Source organism: Stegastes partitus, unplaced genomic scaffold, assembly GCF_000690725.1.
Source record: "Stegastes partitus isolate 25-593 unplaced genomic scaffold, Stegastes_partitus-1.0.2 Scaffold950, whole genome shotgun sequence".
NCBI classification, from domain to species: Eukaryota; Metazoa; Chordata; class Actinopteri; family Pomacentridae; genus Stegastes; species Stegastes partitus.
In genome coordinates, this window is record NW_007578681.1 from 55,095 (window position 1) to 78,503 (window position 23,409).

A 23,409-nucleotide genomic window follows, 5' to 3' on the forward strand; every position below is an offset into this window, starting at 1 on the left:
CTGCAGTACCGTCTAACAATTGGAATTCTTCTTTTTTTCTACACCAACCTACTCTACAAACAAATCTTCAACACCAAGTTGCTGTGGTTGAAAATCTTCCTATGAAAGAGCACGGAAGTGACAGACTTTCACAAGCAGTTCCTCTAATTGTTGTGAACAAACAGTGTGGGTGATTCTGTTAAAGAGCTCCTCTTTAAATGCAACTATACAGTCATCCTGTGAACTGTGAACATGCAAAACTGTCTGAGTTAAAATGACTAAACTTGCGAAAACAAGTTCAATGAATCAATCAGTCACATAGACGCTGGTTGGAAAGTTGCTTTCTTTTACGTTTTTATTTATTTATTTTTGTTAAATTTTAAGGAGTCTCTTCCTAAGCTGTTGAAGCCATTTTTGACTTCGGAGACAATCTGTGAGGCTATTCTCAGTTACAGTGAGTTAAATTACATCTACTGGTAAATTCAGTGCTTGAGTTTGTCGTAGTTTTATTCATTCTGACAACTATATTTTAGTTTAACAAAGATACACACCAAGCTTCTACCTGACTGGAACCAGGAAGTACGACCGTATTAGTCCAGTGCTCTAATATCTGCACTGGCTTCCTGTCGCTCAGAGAATTGACTTTCCTCGTGTACAAGTCTCTTCATGGTCTAGCACCAAAGTACATCTCTGACATGTTAGTGCCATTTGAACCATCTCGGGCTCTGAGAACCCCAGTGAGGGGTCTCCTGCTGGTGCCCAGAGTCAGGACCAAACACGATGAGGTTGTGTTCCAGTTTTCTGCAGCTGAAATCTGGAACTGTCTTTCAGAAGATGTGAGACAGGCCTCAACTCTGACAATGTTCACATCCAGGCTGAAAACTGTTCTATTTAGTTGTGCATATGACAGCTGGAAGTATTTTATCTGTACTCTTCTAATCAATGATTATGTTTTTATGGCTTGATTTTATCTGCCTCTTTGCTTTTAATGTAATTTACTAATAATTGTGTTTATGTTCTGTGGACCTATCGATCTTCTTATACTTTTTCGTGAAGCACTTTGAATTACCTCGGGTACGAATTGTGCTACACAAATAAACCTGCCTTGCCTTACCATGTCTGTTTTCTGAAACTCAAAAAAAGAGGAGTCTCTGGGGAGTTTTAACTCTAACAGCGCATCTTGGGAAGTCTGTTTATCTGCTAATTATGTTTTCTATCAACTGATTTTGTTGAGTTGAGGGAACTCAGAGTCAAACAGTATGTTTCTGTGAAAAACAAAAAAACTCTCTCAATGCACAGACACTAAATCATTTCAAGTTCATCCTCTGCACTTTGGTTGACAAATTAGTTCAAAATCATCTTATGAGCTGTGAAAATGTAAAACTGACTAAAATAAATTGCCTGAACTTCCAAAAAAAAGTTTAATAAACCTAAAATATTAAGTTGAATCAACCAGTCACATATGCGGCGGTTACAGACGTGTTTCCTGATGGATTTTCTAAGTCTGAAGAGTTTCTTTTTCATTTAACTCTCAGAACTTCAAAGCTGCAGCTACAGGATTCATTGTTGACCAAAGATAATCTGCGAGGCTGCTCAGGGAGATAAATGAGACGTCTACGCGTGAATTCAGTGCTAAAGTTTGTCGGGGTTTTCATAATTATAAAAAGAAACAACAAAAAATGTAATTCAACAAAGATACACAGCAAGTTTCCACCAGTGTGTTTTCTAAACTACAATGAAAGACGACGTTTGAATGTCCAACAATAGATCATGCACTGTAAAATGTGAAAAGTTCATCTTACTTAAACGAATCTAGGAAACCGGTTGCACTCATAAAAGGTAAGTAAATACAACCATTAGTCTTAAATTCAGTTTACTTCATATCTACTTGTTAAGTTTACTTAAAATGTAGCTGTATTTACTTAATTTTGTGAACTTAAAAATAGCAAGTATAATGAACTTGATCTTTCTGAGTGTTAGAAACTTAAATAATAATAATAATTGATCAGATTTATGTCGCGCTTTTCTAGACACTCAAAGACGCTTTACACTGTCAGTTATTCATTCACACACATTCATTCTGATGGTGGTAGCTACAGGTGTAGCCACAGCTGCTCTGGGGCAGACTGACAGAGGCGTGGCTGCCATTCTGCCCCTCCGACCACCACCTCAAACAATCCATTCATGTGCATTCACACCAGGCAAGGTGGGTGAAGAGTTTTGCCCAAGGACACAACGACACAGGTTACAGGGTGGAATCAAACCACCGACCTTCCAATTATTGATTGGTAGCTCACCGGAATGAATGTGTGTGAATGAATAATTGACAGTGTAAAGCTTCTTTGAGCGTCTAGAAAAACGCTTTATAAATTTGATCAATTATTGTTATTATTATTATTTAAGTTTCTAACACTCGGAAAGATCAAGTTCATTATACTATTATGCTATTTAAGATCACAAAATTAAGTAAACACAGCTAAATTTTAAATAATCTTTACAAGTAGATATGAAGTAAACTGAATTTAAGACTAATGGTTGTATTTACTTACCTTTTATGAGTGCAACCGGTTTCCTAGATTAGTTTAAGTAAGATCAACTTTTCACATTTTACAGCGTGGGAAGTCTGCTTACATGCTAGTTTTGATTGGTATCAACTTAATTTAATGAGCTGAGCAAACTCTCATTCTGTTATAAGAACATTTTAGGTTCATTTTAAGTTAACTAGAAATGGGCAAAAGTCATATATTTACATTAAGTCAACTAGAAAGGATGAGTCGATCTGACTGAATCGCTTTAAGACGTTTTTCAGTGTACAGTACTTACAGAGGATGCTACGGACACCACACAGTGTAGGAACAGAGCCCTCTGTGACTTATATTAACAGCTATTTTTACATTATGTACAATCATTGTTGACAGCAGTAACTACTTTTCAGCCACAGTATCTGGTCACCTGACAGTGTAAAAGCCTCCTACGCCTCCTGTACATCTATATCTGCGCCGCTACATTCCGTCTCTGTCGTCGAGCCCTGAGTTTTCCCCCGGTCGCCTTTCGCCGTTAGTTGCCTCGGTACGCCACGTTGGTGAAGGTGGACGTGGCTCCTTTGTACAGAGGATTGTTGCCCTGGGGGATGGAGACACAAAGAGAAATAAAGTTTAGAGTTTCCCCTTTAGAGGGCAGCCATATTCTGTTGTTGCAGCTCTGGTAGGGCGTCACCAAGCATTCCTTCAGGAGGTCGTGTCCCCGAAATACTGAGTAAATACCAACTGTCCCCTCCTCACTATACACTTTGAAATATGTTAAATATGTCCTCTCTTTGTGGACCTTGTAAACAGTCTCCTATTTATTTTCAGAAAGCTCTTCCTCTCTTGGTTGCATTCAGTAAACACACTGCCAAAGCTTTAGGTTTATTCTGTAGCTCCCGGGGGGAAACACTGATTTATTTCCATGAATATTTAGAGCGAAACCCCTCATATTTCTGCTCCTCAAAGCTAATATAACAGAGAGGCACACACAACCCATAGATATGCTTTATTACAGGCAGTGAAGTTACTTTTTTCATTGAGTTTTAGGCTCTTCTTCACTTTTCTGCACAGAGATTTTGTTGTAGAATGAAACCTGCAGAAAGTTTATGTCTTTAATCAGCAGAGCTCCGCAACAACACAAATCAAATTTCATGTGTCTCACTTCATTTACTTCTCCCTCATATTGCACTACACTTCCTTCAACACACAGTACATCACGTTGATGCACCTGAACGCATCGTCACTGATGTTTCCTGGACTTGTCAGGTGTTTCAGTGTCACACTACATCACCCAGGGGACCCAGCCAGGGTTGGTGAAGCCTCAGCCTGTGTCCCACTTAGCGCTACACCTCATTATTTATCTACTGACATCTCTGTCAAAATGCAGCTATTACTGTGACTCCGGCAGATCTGAAACAATTTTGTATTTCAGATGCCAATGAACGTAGATCCGCATTTTGCAGAAATATTAGTCGACCTTGTGACGTTCTGTTTGACTGTGATTCTTTCCTCCAACTTTAATAAACAAAATCACACACCAGAAACCACAAGTGCTTCTTTAAGTTGATAGCGATCGTGCATTTATGCAGCGATAACGTCATGAACACAAGCTGACGGCACATTATATTGTCTTTTTCTACACATCAGGTCAGCTGTTTTCAATGACTTTACTGGTCTTAATGTTTCTTATTTTGCCTGTTTTGTTTAAAAATGTGATTTTACTCGTTGTATCTCGATGTTTTGCAGATAATTTCTACAGCACTTCAGTCAATTCTAGTTGTTTTAAATGTGCTATATCAATAGATTTGATTTGATTTTCTGGTTGGATATTGAGCTCCATCGGCTGTCGAGACATTTTCAATAAGATAAAGCATCATTACAAAAGTTATAGTTCTGAATTTTATGATACCGTAGGGTCTAAGTTACATTAGTTTGTACTTTAGTCAGCCTCCATAATTAAAAACACTGCAGTTTCTCAGCTTTATTTTGTATTAAAGTCAGGTAAAACAGTTTGTTATGTAAGTTTTATAGGGTTTCAATCTCTAATATATAAATTATTTTAACTTTAATGACATTTAGGGTCCTAAACCCCAGTATTTACACGTGTTAGGTTAAATCGTAACACCATCATCAGTTTTTACAGGAAAGCACTTAATAGCACAGTGACTTGACTCTACTTACAAGGTGGAATTATTTGCATTAAAGCTTCTGTGGATGAATCCTGAGCTCCATCAGAGCTATGAGGATATTTTCTAACAAAATAAGACAATAATTGTGCACAGAATTCAATTTCAGTGTCTTAACTGTGCTTCGAGACTGGAGGTGAACTTTTGAGCAGCTCCCCAGCTTCTGGCCGATGGTTAGGCCTCTAGATTAGCGGCTAAGTAGCTGTTGGCTGTAATTATTTCTCACCGTGTCCCACTTGGCTTTGGCTCGTTCCTCCTCGAACTTGGCGAACTCTCTGCGATCGTGGATGGTGACCAGCAGCTTCCAGATGAGCAGGCCGATGAGGCCCAGCAGCAGAATGGCTCCGGCCGTCGCCAGCAGCACCACCAGGATGTCCGGGCCCTCGGGGCATTCTGGGAGACAAGACAGCGGGGAGATAAAGAGCTTTTGCAGAGGAGCACACTCAGGAAGTTAAGCAACGTCAGATGTTCCATTTCACAACCATGTGGAGCATCATCACTATGTGTCTGAGCTTCTGTGGTGTGGCAGGCGAAGAGTAGCTGTGGTTAACTGGCTGATGATGTGTTTCTAAGATAATAACACATTGCTAAATGCATTCCCTGGTTGCTGTGGCCTCCCAGAAACAAACACAGCGCACTATTTTGTCCTAATATCGCACCTAAACTCTCACAGTACCTGCTTCTTTCACCACAAACAGAATGGATTTGCCGCTTTCATCCTCGTAATACTGGAAGTGCACGATGCAGTCGTTCTCATCTTTGTACGAGCAGTTCACTGCGTTTCTGTCATGGAACTCTGTGGGCAGAAGAAGAACAAGAACAAAGTCAAAAAATGGTTTCAGTGTATAATAATTCATCTTAAACCCTCTGAAACCCCAAACCAGTCAAGTTCTGGGTTTGAAAGGCATGTTGGCTTTATAAGATCACATTTATCAGAGCCAGCAGCTGCACAAACAGAAAAAAAATCATTGCATTTTCAACTTTACGATGGTCCTTGAACTACTCATCTGTGATGCAGTGTTCTTCACCAGATGTAAGCTTTAAATGATCTTGCTGTTCATGTCTCCTTTAAAAAAAATTGCCAAATACTAACCGTGAACTCAAACCAGATTCTGTAAAAGCTAAAAATTCTGTCCACTTTGGTGCAACTGAAAAGCCAAAACTGACTAAACTGTGACCAACAGTCACATGATAAAAATTCAGAGACTTTTTGGCTAAACTCAGCTGAACTGCAGGCTGTGTTTACACAAAACAGAGAGGAAAAATATTTAAAATGTAAATGGTAAAATGTCTATAGCACAGGGAGTCACCATTCATTTTTCTAGTGTTGGTAAAAAAAATTATAAAAAAAATAATGTAGAAACTTTTTTTCCCCCTCTTACCTTCATAAAATAAATAATCAAAAATATCAAACTTTTTTTTCTTTTTCTATACTGTAAGCCATTATAATTGCGTCACACTAAATGAAAGACATTTCTGAGTTCTCTCTCCTTCTAGCCATGATTTTACTGTTTCCATAGAGGTGCAGGACTTTATGATGCAGGAAAAAAAACAAGTTGACAGCGAGTAAAAATGTGACAGGAGCAAACACAACCACAACGTACGAATGAAGGCGACTGTTTTCAGACTCTTATCAGAACAACAGCAGTAAATCATTAACAGAGCAGCTCAGGATCACGGTATGTAGTGAGATCAGAGACGTAGGAGTTTCTCACCCAGTTCATCTGTGACTTGAATTTCATCTCTGCAGATTCTGTTGCAGCTGTTGTCGTCGGTGTACTGCCCTCTCTTGAAGTGCTGACACTCAACACACTTCCTGCAAACACAATTAATTCTCTTTAGCGGCACTTCCGCTTCACATGGACGAAACCGGCAAACCAGGAGAGAGACGATGGGGATATCTCCTGACTGTCGAAACTGTTTAGAGGAGTTTGACCTGAATTTAGTAGAAAAATGTGTGGGAGAAGTTTGTGCTATCGTTCTGGAATGAGAAAGCGCAACACAGTCCGTGAGTGGTCCATTTTCAGTCAGTGCTTTCAGGGCCTAAAGACGGCAGAATCAGCTGTTTAGATGGTTGAGAGATTTGATAATTGATCGATCAGGTGATCAATCGTTTATCTAAAACTACTAGCCAAGTCAGCATATTATTCTAGATTGGGCATATAGATATATATATATGATTTTGGTCACTTCTTTCACCATTAGGTCAAAAATAATCATCATTTTAATCCATCAAGCAGCTTGAAAGCACAATTTCTCTTCCTGTGTATTCATATTTCCAGGACGATAAATTCCATTTTTGTCCTTTTAGTACCATAAAAAAGCCACTGAAGCACGTATTTGTATTCGGCAAACTGTTTATCTTGTAGCTTAAGTGGAGTCATTTATCACAATGTGCTATTGTGATATGTTGAATAGGAAAGAACTTTCAGGCGACTTCTCCTTCAACGTCACATAGTTTGTTTTTACAGGAATTGGCTCATTAGTGCGATAGAGAAAAATGGAAGCTTGCGTGGGGTCGTTGAAGATGTTTTTAACATAATAAGCTTTGATTTTATTGTAATTTTCCACTTCTAATAACTACGCTTCAGTGTTTTGCAGCAGGTCGTGGCTGACAGACTTGGAGCAGCTGCTGCAGAAGCCTTTAGATGGATACTTAATGTCCAAAGTGGCAGATGTTTTATTTTATTTTTACATATTTTTTTTGCAGTTTTTATTTACTTTGAACATATCAGAATATCTGTCATAGATAAAAGAAGCAGTGAAGGTTTTATAAAAGCAAATAAAGCCATTGAACGTGGTCACTGAGGGTTGGAGAGACAATATAACGCACATTTCAAGGTTTGTAATTTTATTTTTGGGGTCTACTAGAATATGTTCACATGCTTTAAAGTTCCAAAAACACACTATTTGTCTTCATACTGTACACTGGTTCTGTCCTGTCTGCTGCATTTTAGATCCTCTGTTTTTACAAATCAAGATATAACTAGAAGTTTGACGAGTCAGATACATGTGCAAATAACTGAAATCTATTAGCTTGCTTATCTCAAGATTTGAACGCAGCCATGTTACAAAATATTTTAAGGTTGAACACACTTGTTTTTTTGTTTTTCTTTTACAGTGTAGCAAGAAAATGATGTCAGACTGCAAGAAGGCTGCTCATTTCTGGGACTTTAGGGTGAAACTAGACGCTAGCCAGGCTTTAAGTAAATGTGTTACGTGGTGATGTAGATAAGTAACAGAAGAAAAGCAGTGAAGGATTTTTTGGGGGAAGTTTGCAGACATAGTACGAGCACAAAAAAAAACAGTTATATAACTTATTAAAGGAAAAGGAGGAATCCGAAAACCATAACATGGGATCTTTAAGTTCATGCTATGATTGATGTATGCTGTCAGTTGTGTATTATAGCTCAGCTGTACCCATATTATGTTAATATTTGCAGCTGTAATGCTAGAATAAAGGTGTTTTTTTCCTTTTTACAGCAGGGGATATTGTTGCTGGTAGTAAGAAGGAGTAAACAAAGACGTCTACTGGGTTATTGTACATATTTGTGGTCCCCAGAGGATGAGCCCTTTCCATTTTGGACACTGCATGAGTTTCCCCTTAGAACCACCCTCAAAATGTCAACTCTGGATACAACATAACTTCATGACCTGATGTCTAAAGACAACCTGCAGCACAAAAGTCGTTAGCCGCACGACTGACAAAGCTTTAAAGTGATTTCAGACTCACTTCTTTATGGTGCAGGAGTCGGGACAGGTGGGACATTTCTCGCAGGTCGCTCCGTAGGCTCCAGGCTGAGTGCACTGACAAACCCCACATTCGCAGGTGCCTCGGCCGCTGCACAGCAGGCCGATGCTGGACATGCAGGTGTCGGTTCGTGTGGTGCAGTTGCAGTTTTCATCTTTCCAGCCGGCATCACACTGACAGAAGCCACAGTTACACTTTCCATGATCTGAGAGAATCAATAAGAACAGAACAGGTTAATCCCAAGATAGAAATGACCAGTATGTATAGTTCAGGTACTACATGTTGCATCTCAAAACGGACATTCCTACAGAGCCGAACTGCATCCGTATTAACGTTTTGAAAGCAACCCTTTTTCTTACTGAAAGGTAAGACTGTGACGTCGTAGTAGTAGTCATGTAGCGATTGTGAGGCCAGTTGGGAACAGTGCTGATCATAAAGTCTGATACCAGCAGGAAGGAAGGACCTGCATTACCGCTCATACAGTTAGAGTTTTGATCCCACAAAGATAATACATAAAAACTCAACAAATGGAGAATTTCCTGGATATCCTATGAGGCAGATTTATTTGTTTGGTTTTTTAAGTTCTTGTAGGACCATTGTTCTTAGACTTGAGTTTCATTTTTAAATGCTGTTTGGTTCTCTGTGGGGAAACATCACAGTTTGGGTTCAAACTTGACCTTTTTGCAACATGTCTGAAGCTCCTCCTCCATTTTATTGGTTACCAGGGTGATAAAAATAAATGGCACAGATATGTAGATTTGAAAATATTTGTAAATGTTCTGCACTTTTCTACCTTCATGATACTCAAACAGTGTTTCACTTACTAACACAATCCCTCAAAACGTCACTGAAAATGCATTTTAACTGTATAGAAATGCATTTTTGGAAGATGGAGCTGTAACACAATATTCATTGAAATATATTTCCTGTGTCCACACTCATTTGGGTGAGGCCAGGCAAACAAAACCGTGAAATACAAGTTGCACAAGTGTTTAATGAATCACTCTGTGTGTGTGTGTGTGTGTGTGTATGTGTGTGTTGTGCTACTTAGTAAATGTATTTACACTGCATAAGGGTGAGTCTCCAGGAAATTAGTGTAAGTCGCTGTAATGCCTTCTGAAGTGAAGGAAACACGACTCTGTGTGTGTGTGTGTGTGTGTGTCTGTGTGTGGTTTTATTGCTTTATTGTTGTAAGTGTATTGTGTCTGTGAGTTTGTTGCCTACAGACGTGTGTTTTTAAAAACATGTTGCAAGCTTTGACTCATGTTCCTGCAGAGGAGTTTGAAGATTCTGCAACCGCGTAATTAGTCGTTGGGTGTGAAGGTGGAGCTGATTTGTTATTTCGGTACTTATCTATGATTTTAAATTACAATTTCTGTTGACTGACTGATTTGTTTAATAAAAGAATGAAGGACTAACATTGCAGCCAGAATGTTCCACCTTTGTTAGTAAATCGCAGTACAGGAACGTCTTATCGAGAGCGTTCTGTCATCCGAGGCCTCGATTACATCTTGAAAACATTTTTCTGAATGTTGCATTTAAGAACATCCTTCTTTTGTCATCACTGTGGAAGTGTCTCACAGAAGAACGTTCTATAATGTGTTCCGTCGACAACAAGGCAATATGTAACGAGAACGTTACAAAACCCACTGTACAAAAACACATTCTGTCATCTGATAATTTCTGGAAGACATTTTTTGAATGTTGGTTTGAGAATGTTCTTCCTTTGTGATGATATAACATTGTGAGAACGTTTAATAGAACAACGTTCAACAATGTGTTCCCTCAAGAACATCCCCAAAACATCCCCAGAACATTGCAACCAGAATGTTCCACCTTTGTCAACACAGTACAGAAATGTTTTCTAAAAAAATCATGTGGAAAACAGTTTTTGAATGTTAGTTTGTGAAGGTTCCTCCTTTGTTGTCATGGAACATTGTGACAAGGTTTTATAGAAGAGTGTTAAGAATATCCACTAAACAGCCTTAGAACATTGCAGGCCCTTGTTAATATACGATTTGTGTCGTTTGTAGTTTGGATTTGAAATATATCTTTTGTGACACCAGTCCTGAAACTTTTCTGACACGACTCATATCACATTATAGGAAGGTTTTCTAAAAATCACCTGAAAAAAATGTTTTGGAATGCTAGTTTGAGAAGGTTCCTCCTTTGTTATCATGGAACATAACCTGTGTTGAAATGAAACTTACTTAAAACATTCTCTGGACATTTGATTGCATTTGAAAACAAAGATCTGCTTCAAGTAAGTCTTACTAACTGTTTTTGCATCTAGATTACTCAGCTTACATTCCTGCTCATCATCACTGTTCTGTCAAAGGTATAAAATGTTCTGTTGTGAGTCGAATTGTTCCTGATCCCACCCAAACACATCCTCTGACTTTACTGAGATCTCTCAGGCAGGTCACTTGAGGAGCAGTGCTACAGTGACGCATTCCTGGATTTACCGTCACATCAGCGACTGAGCCACCTCTAGAAAAAAACAGCAGAACCCCTGAGATCGCAGCGTTCAGCGCAGGAAACCAAACAGGATTTGGCTCCTGATGACTAAAGAGCAAACAGAGTGAGTCACGGCTCAGCTGGACCAGACTGGGGGAGTGACTGCTGGTCATGATACATCCCAGAAGGGGTCCAAGGGTCTCTCAGCCTAAAACAAATCAGCTGTGAATGTGAGGAAACAACTCCCTGGTGTCCACTCTGATAACGGCAGTTTCTCTTTCAGACTACGGTTGTAGCTGCTGGTGTTAATGGTTAACAGTCTTGGAAATGCAGCTCTTGGGTTTGTTACTCTGTCCGCAAGATAATAGCTGATAGAGAAAGTCTAGACACAATAAGAAATCTACTCATTTTATTGGGGTGATTTGGTGGCAGGTGAAAGCATGAAATTACAGTTACCAATAACTATTTTCAATAATAAATTTATCATCAGAAAAATAGTGAGTAATGCCCATCACCTCAGCTACAATCTGTTGCTCCAAAAACATTCTGAGGGACGCTTTCTTTTAGTTCCCAGAATGTTCTTTTTAAACATAGAATAATGAAAAATGTTCTAAAAATGTTTGGTGACGACATTGTTCAAGTGTTGCGCGCTAATGTTCTCAAAACTGAATGTTACACTGAGAACATACCGTGTAACGTTGTGAAACATTTTGGGAACAGTTTTTAGATTCCATTATGCGTTCCCTCAACAACATCCCCAAAATGCAGGCAAAATGTTGTAAGTTTGTTAATATATCGCAGTACAGGAATGTCTCACAAAGACCATTCTGTCATCAGGTTCCCTCAATAACATCTTGAAAATGTTCTCCAAATGTTGCATTCAGAACATCCTTCCTTATCGGTGTGGGAATGTTTTATTAAGGAACATTCTATAATTTGTTCCCTCTACCATTATAAAATGTTTTGGATAAAGAAACGTTTGGTAAAAAAAACGTTCTGTCATCTGAGGACATCTGGAAACCATTTCTTGAACGTTGGTTTGAAAATGTTCTTCCTTTGTTATAATACAACCTTGTGAGAACGTTCTATAATCTGTTCCTCCCTCAAGAACATCCCGAAAACATCCTCAGAACATTTCAGGCAGAACCTTTGTTAATATATCAGGATACAGGAACATCTTATAAAGAATGTTCTTGAAGCCTCGATGGGTTTTTAATGCTAGCTTGAGAACGTTCCTCCTTTGTTATCACGGAACATAATCTGTGTTGAACTGAATTGTTTCTTGAAATGTTTCCTTATGAAAATGATAGAACTTGTAGGTAACATTATCCAGTATGGCGGGGACGACTTCTGTTGTTCTGTCTCACCAACAGCCCAAAATATTAAATGGGTTCTAATAGAAGACCCAAAACTGCTGAAAATACATAAAAGTTCATACATAAAAGTTTCTAAAATCAACGTGTCTCTCGCTGTCAGTGTTTCTCCATTTTGTAGCTTGGCTTCACAAGTTCCTTTAAGGTTTAAGGGTTCTATGTTCCCGCTTATGGCTGGATTTTTGTGTTTGTGTTGCTTTGTGCTTCTCTCAAGGTGACGTTTTTAATACTTTACTCGTCTGTAACTGAACACAGAAAAAGGAACATTAATAAACAGCCAGCAACTCAGTTCACGCGTTTGTTTTTCAACCGGCACGGAATCATTTGGGTTAAAATGTTCAAGGAACCTTTTATTTAGAAAATTACTGGGCCAGCTGGAATTTGTGATGTTTCTTTGAGGCACCTTTGGGGGTTCTTTAAAGAGCTACCAGAGTTATTGCCTTTATTTTAGTGTTCGATGTTTCTTTGGTGAAAAACACTAAGAGACGGCATAGTGACTTGTACTTTAGAGCACTTAAAGCTGACATCAGCGAGTCGTGTTCTTGTTCTAATTATTTGTGAAGTTGATTCATGGACATAAAAGGGAGTTTTTAGGTTTACATCATGTTCCCCTCTCTGTGAGGCAGCGCAGTAATCCTGTCCATTAATCACATGCCGGAGCTTTAGCGAAGTTTAGGTTGGGGGTTGGTGGTAAAAGGACAAGAACAGAAATACAGACAGAACACTGGAGGAAAGAAAACAGGGATGAGAATCAAGTCAAGTGTGGACAGACACATACTGGAGAGGAAAGCGTTTGGGCTCGCTGCCAGCAGAGGAATGCAAACCTTCCTGTTCTTCCCTCATATTTACGGGCCCTGAGGCTGTGCTTGCCGACTCCTGCTCACTGACTCTGCACCAAAGCCCCAAAGAAGTGGAAGAAATACGCCGTCGGGGGGGAATATCGCCGAGGTTCTCCGGGTTGCGGTAGCTCCAATTGAGGTGGGGCTGAGGGACGCTGCTTCTTTAAAGACAACATCACTCCCGTGCCCGAGACACTGCGAGTCCCAAATTGAGCTCTGTGGACTGTTTTACACCACTTTATGTTAGTTCAAGTCCTGGGTGTCGACTGCCTAAACACCTATTTGTTGCAAAAACAACCTCCCTTGAGAAAGACATCTTGAGAAAGCTGGTCCTTGTTGATACAAGCACATCAGAAAACTTCCCCTTGCTGATCAAAAGTCCACCCAAAGTGTTGAAACTTGAAGTTAAACACTTCTAATAAAAATCAAGTGTTCATCAACAGGTCCATAAGGTGTTCTTTAAATGCTAAAAGAATTGTCATGAGCAAAATAGGCAGCTGTGGCTGAAAAACATGGGTTCCAGGATTTTTACAAACCTAAAGAACAAATCACATCAACTCTGTCATTTATCAGAATCAGTTTCCAGGTTTAGAACATGTGTGGCTGAGTTACTCCAATATTACAATTTGGTATTGTGCAATTTTAAATAAATTGTGGTTGAGAAGGTGTGGTCATGGCAACACAGGTTGAGAACTACAAGTGGGACTTTGATATCTGTAGGTAAGGTTAGCCTTGAACGTGGCTGTTTTTCATTCCTAATTATCAAATACAGTTGATATTAATTTGGGTGGACCTGATGAGTCTGTGAGTTCAGGAAGTTTAGGTCTAGATCTGTAAATCCAGGCTCAGACCAGGATCCTCGAGTAGATTCCATCTCTAAGTATCAGGAGGAACGAAGTCGAACCAAACCACATACATTGAACCCAAACCCTTGTATTCCTTGCATGTTGTTTCATCTCCACGAGTCTTTTTGCAGCACAGGATTTATGTTATGTTTAGTTTTTCCTCTCCAGGTCCAGGAGGAGATACCTTAACAACGTCGCTCTGTTTATTTCGTTGCCAAAGCTGCTCCAAAGCTACAGAAAACATACGTGTCCAAGCTGAGCGGGACCTTAAACTGTTGGAGTTCAGGTCACAGTGAACTTGACACCTCCTTCCTTCCCACTGGAGTCAGTACCCACAGCTGAAGTCTGCCCTGCTTAAAGACAAAAGAGCAGCTTCCTTCTCTGTTATTGCTCAACCTCCCTCTTTACAATCACAGACCCAAACTGCTGTTACATTAAATTACCCAATGACAAAGGCTATTAAAGTTTTATCACTGCAGTTGAGTAACTGTGCACCGAGCTGTGCAGACTTGTAATGGGGAGTGATGGCGCTTCATGCAGCACCGGCGAGAGTTGTAAGAACACCAATCAAACAGCAATAACTGGGTGTGTTCTCCGTCTGGCCTTTTATAGAGTCCACACAGCCAGTTTACAGGCCCCGCAGTGGGCCGAGCATCTGTAAGCTCTGCTGTTTACGCGCGGCACATAACTTATATAATTATTTACATCTCTGCTACAAGCAAGTCCTAATAATGGAATACTAGGACTTGGGGTTTTAGCGAAGTAACAGATAAAATATGTAAACTGACTAAGATGTGTTTAGAGAGCGGCGCAGAGCACAGAAAAGGAAGGGAAGGGCAAGTGCATCCTGAGTGATAAAACGAATTATCATAACACCATGACACATTTCCTCATTTAGTAATATGCTTTTGGGATAACACACAGACAGTTACGGTTTCAATATTTCATCCACGGCTCGAGTCAGTGGAGGTCAATTCAGTAGAGAAAATGTGTTTAAGTGTAGTTTGGGTGAATCAAACCTTTCACACCTATGATTTCTTTTCTCTAGTTGACTCAAAGTCCTCTGAACCCCGTGTTTCTTTTTGTTCCTGTCACATTTTTAACTCACTGCAGGCTCTTATCCGCTGCAATATAAAGTCCTAAACCTCTATGGTAACAGTGCAAACCATGACTAGAAGTAGAAAAAGCTCAGAAATGTCCTCTGTGCAGTGATACAGTTAGAATGTCATAAGTCATGGAAAAAAAAGAAAGTTGAATATCAGTTTTGCCCAGTTGTTACCAATACTGGAAAAAATTGTTTAGTTTGTTTCTGTATTTGTCTTCTGTCTGCTCTGTGTAAACACAACCTGCAGTTCAACCAAAAAGAGTTTTTACTGTGTGACTCTTGGTCACAGCGGAGTCAGTCATGGCTTTACAGCTACGATGGAGAGTGCAGAACTTCTACAGAATCTAGACAGAGGAAACCACTTATTTATAGGATTATTTTAAAAAAAATAACATGTTTAATAAAGTAATTTTGATGAAATAGTATGATTGTAAGCCTAAATTTGGTAAATTTTTCCAGTAGAAGAGAGACGAAGTGGTTCCAGGACTGTGAAAAAGTTCAAATGTGATGCTTTTTAGTGTGTTTACAGTTTCAATAGTGTAATTTTGGCCTTCAAAAAACAAAACAAAACAAAAAAGCCTTTTCCTAGCCGGTTTTGGGGTTCAGAGGATGAACAGCAAAATGTAGTTTCAAGATAATTTAATCGGAAAAAGTTAACATTTACTTTTCCCTGTGACACTGTGTTTATTCATTAAGTATCGATGTCATGACAGGAGCTTTGTGTGATTGAAACTTGCATTTGTATGTGATTGCTCCTGAAGAAGCCTGGTGTGCAGTCGATACACGCTGGCCGTGTTTTTAATCATGAGCCACTAATTACAGCTTTTTAACTTTTGCACCTTGAATTTCTGGGGAATTTGTTCCTCCAGTGAACATTGATTGCCTTTACCGCTGCATCGGGAGAAGCCGCTTTATGTCACATCACTTTCCGATCCACTGAGTGCTTCTTCGTGTGGTGGTGAACTCAAACTCATCAAGATGGAAAGAGTTGCATCTACTCACCAGAGCACAGAGCCCCTTTGAAGCGCAGGCAGTTGAAGTCGTCGCATTCGCAGAACTTCCCCCACACCTGACCGAACTCGTTGGAGTGACAGGAACACTGTCCGCACAAGCAGTCGCCTCTACCGCTGCAGATCGGGCTGTCCGGCGTGGGCCTGCAGTTGCCTTCGTCTGATGGCCTGTAGTCCTCCACGGAGCACTCGCAACGTGGGCCCAGATGGCCCGGGTGACACTGACAGACGCCGCACTCGTAGGTCCCGTTGCCGTTGTTGCAGAGGGGGCTGTCCTCTTCGGCCGTCGCCTCGCAGGCGCAGCCGCAGGCGAAGTCCACCGTGACCTCCAGAGAATCCTTGAAGCCCAGAGGTTTGATGGTAAAAGTGCGGCTCTTTTCTTTAGGGCAGCCGCGCAACTGGGCCTCCACACTGAATGAGACCTAAAGGAGAGGAAGTATCGCTGTGAAACTCTGCAACATATCAGCATCTTAACTGGGGATAGACCCATTATCGGTGTTGTTATTGACTGATTAAATGCACTACTTCAGGTCTGATGTAGACATATTTTCTCAGAAATGTGTCTCAAGCAGAGAATGCAAAAACTGAATTATTCAACGTCACAATTATTGTAAATCGGCTCCAAATATCAGTTACTGGCCTTTCTTGATTACAAGCAATCGACACCGGTATCAGCCCTAATTTTAAAAAAATAACCTATCGGTTGACCCCTATCCTTAACCGGTACGTACTGTGTCTCCGATCTTGAGGCCGGAGCAGGACCTGATTCCAGGGATGACCTCTCCGTTCAGGCACGTGGCGTTAAAGGCGAGGTTCAACTCTTCTGGGACTCCTAGTAGCTCCAGCTGCACTTTAGAGCGAATTTTCTGCTCAAAGTAAAGTTATCAGAATCAGAATGAGAAGCTTTAATGCCATTACATTGCAGCGCAAGACAGGAATACAGTGAAGTTTTAAAGGTACGGAATCTATAAGGACTTTGCAAAACCTACAAAAAGTCCATAAAACAGCACAAAGAGTCTCTAACATTAAGACATTTCAAAGATTTAAAAAAATATGTAAAACGGCAGTGCAAAGTGTAGCATCACATCTTAGCTTATTGGTGTAGTTTGCACATTTTCTCAGATAGATAGATAACATGATTTTGCATATTCTTCTTATTATCCCAGCCTCAGACAGCTCTTACCGCATAGGCCTGCTCAATTAGCTGGATAACATTCCCGGAGTCATCAGACAGCGTTCCCACAGTCGTGCCTGGAATGAGCTGACTGTACTCCTGGGAGGACAGACATGGCGGCAACATGATGACCCAGATTTTCTTTAGTTTTTCCCATAAAGACATCAAACTCGTGCATAGGAACAAGCTGTTTGTTTACCTTGTAAAGCTGCACCACATAGCTGGTCACCGCAAAAACCAAATTTATGTTGTTTTCGGACATTTTCTCCGTCATGAGGCCCAAGGAGGGGTAGTCCTGGCAGACACAACAAGCATGCAGTCTTAAAAAGTCTCTCTGACAGCTCCTATAAGTTGAATATAAAGATCTGAATGTGTCCCTTCACCAGCACTGTAGATTTGTTGTAGTTGTTGTCATCGTCCAGGTAGCATTTTCCGTCATTGGGCTGGACGATGCCGGCGATACGTCCGTCCAGAGCGATGTGAGTTTTGGCGTCAGTGGTAAACACCAGAAGGTGTGAGGCGTCCGGACGCCATCCAATCTTATCCTGATGACACAGAAATGATGATAGAAAGTCTAATGCACCGACTATGAGATACAAACATATCCATATTGAAACCAAAAATAATAGAAATGTTTTGCTTATGGGTGCTACTTTAAACAGTGGTACCCCATAACTAAAATGGTACCTATATCCCTTTATTAGTCTCTGCACTTTAGATCTTTACTGTAATATAAGAAACCAATCAGTTTGCGACCTCCTAAGTCTCATATTGACAGTGTTTGCATAATAAAATTTCTGAAATCCAGTTCATGGCATGTGGTTTCTTTGTGTCACCCCAAGATTTCAGTTTTGCACATCAGCCAGCAGGAGGGTCTGTATCTGATTACTTTTTATTTATTTACCTTGCACACCACGGCCTGCATGATGGCATCAAATCCGCCCTCTGGAGCGTCCCTGTTCCTGGACACCTGCTGCTTCTTCACCTCCTCGGTGAAGCGATCCACCTGCTCCGTCAGCGACAACACATGCTTGAACCCGAACTGAGCCTGGCATTGTTGATTGATCCTGTTTGTAACGAAAGAAAGGGAAATCAGTGGAGGAGAAAAATCCATTTTAAACTGTTTCAACACAACTGGACAGAGTTGTTCAAACTCAACACCAGTATACCTACCCCCAACAAGGGTTTACGACTGCCTCTGGAGGATAGGTGTACATATACGGGGACACAGTTTTGTCCACAAACGCTCCAAACCCCATGCGCAGGTTAGACGTGGTTCGGCCCATGGTCGCGGCGAGCTCGTTGCCCAGGGTTTGCAGGCGAACCAAGTCGTCCTTCATTGAAAACGACAGATCCATCAGATAGTAGAGGTCCACAGGATAATCCTCCACCTGCTTCACCGACACGGTGAAACGCTTGGCATCGCCTGAGAGGAAGACAGGGGTGGAAGGGGAGGAAGCTGATTAGCTTCACGGCAAATTAAACTCAGCAGGTGCCGTGCGATGTTGTATTTGTTTATCAAGTGCAAAAATACTAAATATGAACCCTCTGAACCCTAAAACCTGGCTGCGGATTTGAAAGGCATGAGATTTTTTTTTTCTTAAATGCCAAAATGACACCATTTGTCAGAAGCAGAACCTGTAAAACCAGAAAGAATCAACGGATTTTCAACTTTTTGTTGTTTTTTGAACTACACATTTGTGGAAAACTGAACTCAAATCACTTTATTCTACACGGCTTGTCTGAAAAATTGCCAAAAATTAAATGTCGGCTCGAATTGCGGTCTTTAAAAAACAAAGAATTCAGAAATTTTTTACGCAACTGTAAAGCCAGTCATGACTTGGCAGCGACAAACAGATAAATGACAAGAATTCTGGGACATTTCGGCTGAACTGCAGGCAGAGTTTAAACAGAGCAGAGAGGAGACAAGTACAGAAAAACACTAAAAATGAAAAAAGTAAAATGTTCATATTATGTAGAGTCACATTTCTTTCCACTATTGGTAACAACTATAGACACTGGGAACAACAGTGTAGATGCTGAATCCAGGTTTGGTACATTTTTGTGTAATGAATATTTAACCTCTTTAGACCCGAACTCTTGTTTTATATGCATGTTTTACCTGATAAGTATAAAGACTAAATATCATCATAGATGGTCGTGTAAGTGTCCACACACATGGCCATAAGGGCCCAGTTAAGCAGAATTAACTACTGTGGTGATATAACCCAAACCGTGATGTGACGCCAGGTCTTAAGAAGTTAAAGAAATTCAACTTTCTTTCTTTTTTTTTAAACAATTTGTGGCATTATAACATGTTTCCATCAGATAAAAATAATCAAATCTAAACTCAAAATCACTTTGTCCTCCATGTTTATTCAATAATTCTCAAAAAAAAAAAAATTTAATTAAAAAACGTCCGCATCTTTGAACCGGATTCTGTAAAAAACTAAAAAATTCTTTGCACCTCAATGCAACTGAAAACCCACGACTTACTAAACTGTGACTAACGGTTACATGACAAAAATTCTGAGACTTTTCGGCTGAGAGAGTGTTGACACAGAGCAGATAGTAGACAATAACGGAAACAAATTAAAAACCCATAGTGTGTGGAGAGCCACCATGTTTTACCAGTATTGGTAACACCTTTTGTGCATATGGAAAAATGCTGTACATGTTTATTCCAGGCATTCCCTTTTTTTAAAAACATAAACAATTGAAGAATTTTGACTTTTCTCCCCCCATTTTTTTTAATGATTTATGGCATTACAGATAAATGCTTTATTGATTCTTTTCAGGAAATTACTTATAATTGTGTCAAATTGCGTAAAATTTACTTGAGGTCTCTCTACTTTTACTTTTTATGCTTGTGTTGTTTCTATAGAGGTGCAGGATTTTATATTGCATTGAAAAATGGGCCCACAGTGAGCATGTCTCATACGATTAGCAGCACACGTGTCTGTTCTAGAGATGAGATGTGATTGGGTTTCAACACACCTGGTCTCAGTGTCATGCTGAGTTTCTGAGGCCGGACCTGAGTGACGGTACCCCCTGCACCCGAGGCCTTGTCGCTGAGCGGGTCGTCCGTCTCAACAGTCAGGGTGCTGCTGGGAAACTCCACCGCATCTTCACGGCACCCTTCTCCCAGCAGGTTCTGTTTCAGGTCACAGCGAGAGGTGCTGGATCCTCCCCGTCCAAACTCCTGAAACAAAAAAACATTGCGTTGTACTCAACAACACAGAAGATTTCTGAGCATGCTGCAGCATCACCGTGAACAAACATCAAAGACGAGCGCTGTTGGGAAATGAGGTTTGTGTTCTAACTTGCTTCACGGAGCAGAGACGGCGTTTTTACCTCCTGAGAGCACCAGGCACAGCTGGGATCTACAGCCAGACACTGCTGGCAAGTGGTGACACCTCGAGACGTGCAGATGTTGGAATCTGTAGAAATGATGCCGAGACAGATGTTAAAACACATAACATGTTTCTTTACACCTACAGCTGAGGGAAAGAGGACTATATAGATAATGCCTACACTGTAAGAAAAAAAAAAAACCCTAAACATACATATATTCTGGAAAGAATCTGTAAAAATCGGGCAGCAAGTGTGCCAACAAAATATATATTTTAAAAAAAACTATGGAAGACTGTGAAATTATAAACTGTAATCAGTAAATCAGTAAAAATAACAGTAATTATCTGAAGAAAAATGACATTTTACCTCATTTAAATACTGCAAATCGGCATAATTGTATGGTCACACATTACAAAAAAACAAATTACTCTGACTTACTCTAGAGATTTTTGATATGGACATTGTTTACAGTTTTTTTTTTTTTTCCTGGGATTGTACTAGCTGTTGTCTGTAATATGTGTTAATGAAACAGGGGAAATGTGTAGCATCCATCCATCCGTTATCTATACACCACTAGGGTCGTGGGGGGCTGGAGTCTATCCCAGTTGACTCAGGGTGAAGGCAGGGGACACCCTGGACAGGTCACCAGTCTATCACAGGGCTACACTTAGAGACAGACAACCAAGCACACTCACATTCACACCTACGGACAATTTAGAATCACCAGTTAACCTCAACATGTTTTTGGACTGTGTGGGAGGAAGCCGGAGAACCCGGAGAGAACCCATGCTGTACACTGAGAACATGTAAACTCCATGCAGAGAGATCCCGGGTGTCCTCACCGGGACGCGAATTGGCAACCTTCTTGCTGCGAGGCAACAGTGCTAACCACTGAACCACCTTGCAGCCCAATGTGTAACATGACACTATAAAAATATTTAACATTTTTTGAATCGTAATAGACAAAATTCTCTTTCAAATAATGGCAAATACCTGTCAAATAAAGTAATGTTTTCCTGATTTAAGTACAGTCAGAAATAATGAAATTTTATGCTCAAATGTTGCAAAAGAACAAATTACCATTTATAAAAAGTTCAGATTTCTATTGTGGACATTATTTACATTGTTGGCCTGTTTAAGCTGTAGTTTATCAAAACACAGAGTAAAATAATAGCTAATTGATGGGAAAAAAACACAAGAAACACAAATTTTGACAGTGTAGCAGCATCACAGTGCCAGCCAGCTCTGCTTAGCAACAGAAAAAGCAGAAACCACAATCTGTCACAAACGGTGTGAGTGTGTTGACATTTGATAGAGTTCGGTTTTCCTGTTGCAAATCGCGTGGTCATGTTTCATATAACTCCATACGTAAGTTCTGGTTGTTATCTTGTGAGGCTCATGGGTGTGGCCCAGTGAAGTGTAACACTGAAACACAGCGTTTCCCTTTATTTGATTTGATCTAATACAGCTGAAAAAAAAAAAAAGTAAAATTAAAACTTGCAACATAAAAAAAAACAGGAGCTGCCTTTTTTTTTCAAACTTTTTTTTTTCGTGATCAGGGTAAAATGTGCAACAACATACCAAATGAATGAATAAGAAGATGCACCGGCAAACAAGAGTATGTATTGTTTGCTATTGAATGCTGAAAATATCTGATAATCATTTATACATATCTGTGGTAAAGCAATACAAGAAACCCGCTAAAACTTTGACTCATATTACAATATCTGTCATAATAACTGCTTTTTTTTGTTTCATTTGCCCTAAAATCTGAGTTAAACCAGCAATCTGATGGAAAATATATGAAGAAATGATCAGAGTTAAAGTGCACAATGAACTTTTATCACTTCAGCACCCAAATGAAGTGGAGCAGGCCACAACTTAACTAAGTTTATTGATTAATTAGCTGCTTTTTTAAAAGTGATGGATGAGACTATCCAGAGCTGATCCGTGGAGCCCGACTGTGGAGTTAACTGATGAAAAGTGAGATGTACTGGATGTGTTTAAGTCAAAGTACATAGTACAGTGGGAGTCTGTGGGCTCTCTGTGGGAAACTACATCCAGACTCTTTTTACTCCCTTAAAAGGAAAACTGCGCAGAGTCGCTTCATTCAGTTCATCCAGATGTGAACTATTCCTAAAAACATTGTTTTTGTTCAATGACAGAAGTGTAGAATAAAGCTGCAGATGTTAAGAAGAGAATGAGGCGCCTCCAGAGGTGCTGGAAAAGTCGGACTCCTGCTCGAATCAACAGGTGAAAGTTTTTAAAAAGTAAATAAATGAAAGAAAAGCATCTTACCGCAGGCGTTTGAGAATAAAAGAAGCAGCAGGACGGTTTCTGTGAGAGCCTTCATGACTGCTCAGGAGCGGAGGAGCCTCGTTTGTGTTCGCTGTTGGGTTTGTTCGCGTCGCTACTGAACGCCTCTTTTCCTCATTCCTGCTGCTGGTCAGAGACACTTGAGTCTGCATCCAGTCAGAGCGGCTGCATGCTCAGGCTGGTGTGGAAGAAAAAAAAAAAAAGAAAACACAACCAGGACGATAATGACACAACTTTGCTCAGCAGGAGGCTCAACAACCTGCGCGTGAATGTGTAGTTCAAGAACACGTGCGCAAATTGACGCCACTGTAGAAACTAAAATAAAGCACGACAAAAAAAATAAATAAAGTAGATTTAGTTTTTTTTAATTTTATTTTAGATATTTCCCCTTCACATTTTTAAAATACAGAAAAAAATATCGATAAAATTACGAAAATATACAGTGAATTTACAAGTGTTGTAGAATTACAGAAGAAGAAGAAGAAGAAGAAGAAG

At 40.1% G+C, this 23,409-nt stretch overlaps 1 protein-coding gene across 1 annotated transcript; it reads right to left on the reverse strand.

The window, feature by feature from the left end:
- Positions 1–2,824: 2,824 nt before the first annotated feature.
- On the reverse strand, positions 2,825–23,054 carry LOC103366491 (integrin beta-3-like). Its single transcript, XM_008294237.1, has 15 exons — positions 22,897–23,054; positions 20,599–20,684; positions 20,242–20,446; positions 18,418–18,670; positions 18,149–18,311; positions 17,628–17,789; positions 17,444–17,539; positions 17,254–17,343; positions 16,802–16,936; positions 16,063–16,492; positions 8,424–8,646; positions 6,406–6,506; positions 5,367–5,486; positions 4,917–5,083; positions 2,825–3,102 (listed from the first exon to the last, which is right to left on the reverse strand). Exons 1-15 carry the CDS (start codon positions 22,949–22,951, stop codon positions 3,037–3,039), a joined length of 2,352 nt encoding a protein of 783 aa, XP_008292459.1. The 5' UTR covers positions 22,952–23,054; the 3' UTR covers positions 2,825–3,036.
- Positions 23,055–23,409: the final 355 nt, after the last annotated feature.

What these genes read in the sequence shown, in the direction of transcription:
- LOC103366491 (XM_008294237.1), bottom strand. Translation starts at nt 22,951, where the DNA reads ATGAAGGCTCTCACAGAAACCGTCCTGCTGCTTCTTTTATTCTCAAAC. An exon ending in CAGCATGACACTGAGACCAG is followed by an intron (nt 18,671 to 20,241) that starts GTGTGTTGAAAC and finishes TCTTCCTCTCAG; the next exon opens with GCGATGCCAAGCGTTTCACC. An exon ending in TGCAGGCCGTGGTGTGCAAG is followed by an intron (nt 17,790 to 18,148) that starts GTAAATAAATAA and finishes CTGTGTCATCAG; the next exon opens with GATAAGATTGGATGGCGTCC.